At 43.3% G+C, this 8,496-nt stretch overlaps 1 protein-coding gene across 1 annotated transcript in view; it reads left to right on the plus strand.

Annotated features, from left to right (window-relative positions):
* The window catches only part of LOC101998602 (zinc finger protein 58-like), a gene marked incomplete at its 3' end in the record, with an annotated part of 17,658 nt that extends 15,445 nt beyond the window's left edge, over positions 1-2,213 (plus strand). The window contains exon 4 of the mRNA XM_013349718.2: positions 1,015-2,213. Within this exon, the coding sequence (XP_013205172.2) occupies positions 1,015-2,213 (1,199 nt within the window). The remainder of the gene's footprint in view (positions 1-1,014) is intronic.
* Between the last annotated feature and the right edge of the window lie 6,283 nt (positions 2,214-8,496).

The raw sequence follows: 8,496 nt of genomic DNA on the forward strand, positions 1-8,496 counted from the left end.
ACAACAAAAAAAAAATAATAAATAAATAAATAAAAAAGAAAGAAATATGTATGAGCTCTGTTCTGTGAATTTCTACTTCATGGGTAAACATAGGCTTCTTGTTTTCATGCTTGGTTCATTGTCTCTCTATTTTGTGTTTAATAGCTACTTAGTCTTATAAATTAATAAGTCCTAGAAATACATAATCTTATTGCCTGGGTATAGGGGCCTACTTCACGAATCCCAGCCCTTGGTAGGCAGAGGTAGGTGGATTTCTAAGTTTGTGACCAGCCTGCTCTAAATAGTGAGCTCCAGGACAGTAAGTTCTACACAGAGAAACCTTGTCTTGAACAGCAAAAACAAAAAAGGAAATAGTAGTCTTGTCATTTATTCACTGACAAATATGTTGTCTCAGCATACTTTGTGTAATGCATAGGCGAACCTGAAGGTTTTTTCTTATCATGATGTGATATGGTTCAGATATATATTTTCTTGCTATCCAAACAAAACATAAAATACTGTCCTGAATTTTTGACCTATAAATTTAATATTTTGGTGAACATCTACTTGTTGTGCAACTTATCTTTCATATCTTTGAAAATATAATTATATGTGCAGGATAAAAATTTCACATTTAGACAATAGCTCAAATCCACACAATCACAATTAACCTTCTCTTTCCAGGCTTGGTTACTTTATACTTTGATGGGTGTCTAGACCTATAATATCTCTATTGTTTAATGGGTTTATTTCTGTTAGTAAAATGCCCTCACATGTTACTTAGCTAATTATATGCCATTATGTCTATATTCTATTTGGTTGTGCCCTTATTCTAGTTGAAGTAGAAATTATTTCTCCCTACATTATTTTTATCATTTATTCTTAGTGCCTATAGGTTTTGAAATGTACTGTGTTTTCTTACTAATGCTTCAGTATGCATGAGCAAATATTTTATTTTTAAAAGGTAAGAATTGTAAGTGAGCATTGTAAGAATATTTCCTGGCCTTTATTCATATCTCAACTTCTGTTCAACAGGAAAAACACTCAGTGATTATAATGTTTACGACAAAGCCATTGACTGTAACTCACTGTACATTCAACACCAAAGAATTCGTACAAGGGAGAAACCCTTCAAGTGTGAAGAGTGTGGTAAGGGCCTTAGTTCTTCTAAAGCACTTTCCACGCACCAGAGACTTCACACCGGAGGAAAACCCTACACGTGTACAGAATGTCACAAGGCCTTCAATACTCGCCAATCACTGTTCATACACCAGAAAGATCATACTGATGAAAAAACCTACAAGTGTGGAGACTGTGGCAGATCATTTTACTATCCTTCAATGCTAAAGCAACATCAAAAAATTCATTCTGGAGAGAAACCCTACAAGTGTGAAGAGTGTGGCAGAGCTTTTTATGACCCTTCAAACCTAAATAAACATCAAAGATACCATTTTGGTGAGAAACCATACAAGTGTGAAGAGTGTGGCAAATGTTTTTCCTCAGTTTCATACCTTAGACAACATCAAGTGATTCACTCCAAAGACTATCCCTACAGGTGTGCAGAGTGTGGCAAAGGGTTCTCCTCCTTTGCACACCTTCAGAAACATCAGAGAGTCCACACTGAAAAGAAACCATACAAGTGTAAGGAGTGTGGCAAATGTTTTTGCTCATCTTCATCGCTTAGACGACATCAAGCAATCCATTCTGAAGACAGTCCCTATAAGTGTGCAGAGTGTGGCAAAACTCTTTCCAGTTTTAAAAGACTTAAAGAGCATCAGACAATTCATACTGGAGAGAAAGCATACAAGTGTGCAGAGTGTGGCAGATGTTTTTACTTACCTTTATCTCTTCGGCGACATCAAACAATTCACTGTGAAGACAATCCCTACAGGTGTGGGGACTGTGGCAGATGTTTTTACTCCTCGTCATCCCTTAGAGAGCATCAAACAATCCATTCTGAAGACAGTCCCTATAAGTGTGTAGAATGTGGCAAACAGTTTTCCTATTCTAGGAGTCTTCTGGAGCATCAAACAACTCACTCTGGAGAGAAACCGTACAAGTGCAAGGACTGTGGCAAAGCCTTTCACTATCAGTCATCCCTTAGAAAACACAAGAGAGTTCACACCGGAGAGAAACCCTACAAGTGTGAAGCATGCGGCAGATGTTTTTCCTGTCCTTCATCCCTTAGACAACATAAAAGAAAAAAGAAAATTCAGGGGGGCTGGAGAGATGGCTCAGAGGTTAAGGGCACTGACTGCTCTTCCAGAGGTCCCGAGTTGAATTCCCAGCAACCACATGGTGGCTCACAGCCATTTCTAGTGAGATCTGGTGCCATCTTCTGGCCTGCAAGCATACAGACAGACAGAATACTGTATAAATAATAAATAAATCTTTTTTTAAAAGGGGGGGGGGGAAAGAAAATTCAATCTGAAGACAATCCCTAAAAGTGTGGGGAATGTGGCAAAGACTTCACGAATCTTTATAGCCTTACTCAACACAGGATATAGTTCATACGGAAGAGAAATCCTACAAATGCCTTAAAAGTTTACTTCATCAGCCCTTAAATCACATCAAATGATTCATTCTGACTACAAAGTCCATGCGTGTGTGAAGTATGGTAAAAATCTTTGCTAACAATTCAGATCTTATCCAACCCTAATGAATCCATGGTGGAGAATGTCAAGTTAATCATTTTGCAATGTCAGCATGAACACTAACATAGAACAGCTCAGGTACTAAGAATATCATCAGAGAACAGCAGAGTTCTCTTTGCTGTAACTCGCAACAGTTTGTTCAAGCAATGTGTTTAAAGCTTGCCTTTATTAATAAGTCTCCATCTTCTGTAACCATAAATGCTCCATGAAACCTTTCCCATGTCCTAGCTTTGTCCATTGGTCACCCGGAATCTGAGATCTGGGCTGTGGCATAGTTACTGTTGTTTTTCCTAGTGGAGTCATCTGAGCTCCTGTAACATCCCCTTGGTGTGTAAGAAGCTCCGCCTCTCTGAGCTAGCAGGTGTCCACCCAGCACCTGGCTCTGGAATCCTTACTGGTAAATAAAGGACAGAGACAGAGCTAAGACAGCATGAAGGCTCTTCCAGTCTAAAACCTCAGACGCAAGGCAGCAGCGGTGGCTGCAGAGGCGCAGTCGTCAGCTGAGGCAGCTTTAGTATCAGGTGCAGCTGCTGCTGTGCCTCAGACAAAAGCAGCAGTGCCCACAGAGCAATGATGCAGGAAAGGTGTGGAGCAGCCAATCGTTTTCTGACTGGATACAAAGCTCATTCCATAAACGGTAACTCATCTGATGTTAATTTGGTGATGTAATTTTTTTGGCCTGGCCAGGTTATAAGCCCTAGGAAGAATTTAATGCTGTTATTATAATAAGTGGACAGTAACTAAATGAACCCAAGATCTCATCTTTATACCCACAGGGTAAGGCACCTCTCTACACCCACCAGAAAATCTTAATTGTGTAGTAGATGGAGAATAATACACAGAGGCAAATTGGTCAAAGTGTAGAGACTATTAGCCACATGCCACTGCTGTATTTATTTTTTCTCAGCATAGTAACTTGCAGTCACTAAGACACCAGCAATATTTTGTTTTGATAATAAATAGCATAAATAAACTTTGTATTTTCTAAGGGCTTGACGCCTACATTTTTTTAAAAAAAAAACTGAATTGAACTAATTGCAACTTGTTCTGCATATCAAGCATATTTTCAACCTGTCTGTGCCTGTTCTGCTTTTACTGATCATCTGCACACATATTATTTCCCTATAACATGCTACTTACCACTCAACTTTAGGGAATTTCTTTTGCTGTTTGAAAGAGCAAAATGGAATGTGAGAGAAGAGGGAGGGAAGAGAAAGGAAGAAGGAGGAGAAAGTGGGGAGAGGAGAGGCTGCTGGAGGAGCGAGCGAGCTGGGGCAGGGACGTAGGCATCCAAGGCCACTTTTGTTTTCTTCCATTGCTTTCGGCTGGCCTCACTCACACTACCCAAGTTCCAATACTTTCTTGTGCCTTAGGGCTGCATTGTTCCCCCTAGGCTTGGTTCTTTGAGTCTTGTTCCCCAGCTGGCTGAATTATAATGGGAAGGCTGCGAAACCTTTAAGAAAGGGAGTCTTACTGGTGAAAGGGGCTGACTGAGGGTCGCAGTGAATGTGCGTTTATAGTCTGGTTCCTTTCTGTTTACACTCTGTTTATGGAGTGTAAGTGTGAGGTGACCAGCCAGTCTCCTGCTCCTGCCACCATGCCTTCCTCGCCTGCTGCCGTGACTTCACACCACGACGGAATGACCCTCGGAATGAACCTCTTGAACTGCATATGAAGCGTGAATAAGTGTTTAAGATAGTTGTTCACTCATATAGTATGAGACAGTTAGGGAGCTAAAGGTACCTGGAGTTGGGGAGAGTTATGATTACATTGCTATTTTGTTTGTTTATTACTTTCTTTTTTTTCTTTCTCTTTTGTTTTCCGACATAGGGTTTCCCTGTGTAGCCCTGGCTGTCCTGGGACTTGCTCTGTACTCCAGGTTGGCCTTGGACAGACATTTCCCTGCCTTTGCCTCTGGAGTGCTGGTATTAGAAGATGTGCCACCACCATGGGCAGATGGCAGTTTCCCGCTAATGAGGGGCCCCTATTTACCACTGAGAAATAATAGGAATTAATCACTTGCAGTAATTGTGAAGCCGGGGGCATCAGGGAGGGTCTTTGAAAAAGCATGGAAAGTAAGTTTCCCTGCATATCTGTGGGTATGTGAACCATGTTCTCTTAACTTTGGGAACTTGCAATAAACCGGAAGCCTCAAATAAGTAAAATTTAAAACTTTGGTATTGTAAGTCCACCTAATTCAAGTTGAATTATGATTTAAATTTTTATGCAATTTGATGTATACTAGAGAGGCTCTTCATTGTGTCTGGTTTAGGACCGTCTTCAGCTGCTCCACAGTGTCATCTTGAGGTCTGTTAGCAGCTGTGACCATGCAGTCTGTGGGAAACGTGTCAGCATGGCGGGAGAGCAAATGTTATGGGTTAATTGGATCTTTCATAAATATGATCCCAGTGTTTCAGCATGTGCCTATTTCCTTATTTGGAAATAGGACCATTGCAGACATAATTGGTTAAGATGAGGCCACCAGCCTTCCATCAAGTTCTTTGTGTTTAAATCGGCCTTCCTGATGTTTCTCATGGAAACACGCTCATCTTTCCTCGTGAAACAGACACAGCACAGCTCAGAACGTTTTCTATCCGAGGCCTAAGTGTTTTCCATGGTGGGAGTGGCTTCTTCACACCCTTCAGGACCTGAGCACAGAGCTCGTTGGAATAAAGTTCAGTCTTATTGAAGTAGTCGATCCTATTTCCCCAGTGGGAAGTTGGTCATGTGTGGAGTGTGCAGAACAAAGGCAGGCATAATACCAGAGGCCTGTGGGAACCAGGGAAGGTGTGGCAGGCTGTGGGGGGATGTGCCTCAGGAGCAGAGAAAGAAGCCCAAGCAGAGAGGAGAAGAAAGTGTGGGATACTTAGGATGCCCTAGCAGGACCTTGAAAGAAAAGTGGAGAAGGATCCCTAAAAGGAATTACATCTCAGACTCTGCCTTTCATCAGTAGACAGAGGATGCATGGGTCAGGTGGGCTCCCCATGGTGGAGCTGGATTGAGAGGACGCAGTGTTGTGGGCAGGACAGTGGGTGGTTTTGGAGGAGATGGGGTGTGGGGCACGGTTCTGAAACATGCCAGCGAGCCAAGAGGCACCTGACTGAATTAAGGCTTATACAAAAGAAACGCTTCTGCCTGGTAGTGATGGCATAGGCCTTTAATCCCAGCACTTAGAAGGCAGAGGCAGCTAGATCTCTGTGAGTTCAAGGCCAGCCTGGTCTACAAAGCTAGTTCCAGGACTAGCCAGAGCTACACAGAGAAACCCTGTCTTGAAAAACAAGCAAACAAAGAAATGCTTCATAGACTTTAGGCTTCCAGACACTAGCAATGCTGCTTCCACTGTGCTGGGAAGCTAATGAGTCCCTCCCCTCCCTTCAAAATGTCCTGCAAGAAGGATGGTACAGAAAGAATGCATGGGCTCAGTCTGTCCCAGACCACACGAAGCAGAGGCGATTTCTTTTTTGTTGTTGTTGTTGTTTTTTCGAGACAGGGTTTCTCTGTAGCTTTGGTGCCTGTCCTGGAACTAGCTCTTGTAGACCAGGCTGGCCTCGAACTCCCAGAGATCTGCCTGCCTCTGCCTCCCGAGTGCTGGGATTAAAGGCGTGCGCCACCACCGCCCGGCTAGAGGCGATTCCTAAAAGAATCTTGTAATGCCTAGCAAACGAGGCACTGACTCATTGTGTTGGGAAGCGGTCATTACAGTTGCAACCAAGATCCATTGAGGAAATCCTGCTTGTGGTCAAGAGACTAGAGCCTCTGTCCTGGGTGGAGATCAAACACTCCAGTGGATCTAAGTCAACCATCTGGTCAAGCGACTACTCCTGTGAAGGCAGACCTACCTTAACCCACACTAACAAAAAACAAAAACAAAAAAACAAAACAAACAAAAGGCAGAATAGTTCACTCTTTCATGAGATCCTATAATTTTCCTTTCCGGATTTTCCATGTCCTTAGCACAGTCCCTAGGAGCCGCCGAGAGGTCCAGCTGGATCCACCCACCTTGAACTCAACCAAAGTTTGGTTCCTGTGAATTCATCCATCCTCTGTGGTTTTAATGAGCTTGGTGTTAATGAGGTCTCACAGTCAAAACAGCCATGCAAGGCTTTGAACAGTGAGGGGTAACGGTGGAAAATAATTAGTGTCTATTCTAGGTCTTTGGTCTGTCAGCGTGAGAAGAGAGGGGACGGAAGCAGTGTAATGAGGGAGGACACAGCCCAGCAGGGAGTGGGTGTAATTAATTTACCCAAGCTAATCTGGAAAGGGTGGCAAGTGAAGCCGGGAATAAAAGAACAAGCTTACACTTATGTGCATATGTTTTAACCACTGAGACTTCTTTTTTTGGTCTGTTTTACTTTTTGTCTTTTTTCTAGTAAGAGTTAGTATCTTTGCTTCTGAGATTATTTTCCCAACCTTAAATATTACATACATACAGCAGAAATAACAGATGCAATCCGCTCACCAGCACCCTCAACCTGGAGCTTCACATTATAAAAGCTTAGAAACTTGTAAACCTCTGGGCCTGTAGGGGTGGGGGGAGCTCCTGCCGCCATCCAGCCTCCCTCCTCCCTCCGACTGTGCCTGCAGAGTCTATAAGCAAGGCTGACAGGAGCCGTTGGGTGGGACAGTTGGGAGGCCCTTGTTGCTGGCCTGGTTTGTGCAGATGCCCTGTGGTCTCAGCATGGAGCAGATGTCAGTACGGCCCACACAAGGCACCTACAGCCGCGTCCTTCCCAGCAGCACCCTGTCCTTGACTCCACATTTGTATGTGAGGGCTACCACCTCTCTTGGGTGTTACTCTGAACCTTAGCTCAGTCTCAACCTCTCTTAGAGAGGAAGTTCAACAGGCCTAAGGGCCGTAACGCACTGACAGGCCAAAGCCAGCCACAGCTCCAAGAGATGGGGGCATGGGGGACTAGAGGACCCAGTGTGGCAGCAGGACCTGGGGTGTGGGGAGGCTACAGTCAAGCTGAAGAGAGGGACCAGGAGCATTGCAGGAGCAGCCACACGTCATGCAAGGCACGTCCACCCTCCTGCCATCTGTAGGTTCCTCAACACCCCACCTCTGACCTGAGAAGGGACGGCTGGGGAACAAGGGCCAGGACATTCGGCTGGAGCAACCAGAGGACTGGCAACCACTGAGACTATTTTATCAGAAGCGTGGCTTTCAGGCTTTAGAAAACGTAGTCTGTTTGAAGATATTATATATAGTCAATGTTGGAATTTTTTTTAAAAAGGTGTGAGATCATTTATTTGTTTCATAAACTACTTTTTCACCTAAGCCAAACCCAGATGTTGATTCTACGAATAGGAAATTACAATAAAATAGGGGAGGAAGACTGCAAATGGGCAAATGGACATTCTTGTGGTGAGAGCAACATCAGCCTTTTACTCTTGAGTTTTCAAAAATATCCGGTGTAGTCCAAGTTTATTCATTCTTAATGTTTCCCAGTACTTTATATCCTGTTATCACTGATAATCTTATGTGCTTTTGTTGTGGACAGCCTGATATCTGAGCAACTGAATCTAGCGAATGAGCAAAGTGTTACCTTACATGGTCACCGTTGAGCTTGCAATGTCTACTCCTTAGAGTTTTCAGGAGTCCAGTGTATCACCTGACCAGTGGCGGTGACATTTATTTTTTGAACTAACCATTTGCATGACTTCTTAAAGAGGTAACATTTCCAGTTAAGAGTGAAGATAAGCAATCATATTTAAAAGGGTGTATTTCAAACAATGCTGGGCACTCGAGAGAAATATAAAATTTTTATACTGAATCTTAAAGAGAAATGCTGATCTAAATGCCATGCGAGCACTGTGCAGGGCAAAAGCCCTCTGAACAAATTGCAAAGCGAGCTAATTATCC

The sequence above is a fragment of the Microtus ochrogaster genome, chromosome 19 (assembly GCF_000317375.1).
Source record: "Microtus ochrogaster isolate Prairie Vole_2 chromosome 19, MicOch1.0, whole genome shotgun sequence".
In the NCBI taxonomy this organism is placed as follows: Eukaryota; Metazoa; Chordata; class Mammalia; order Rodentia; family Cricetidae; genus Microtus; species Microtus ochrogaster.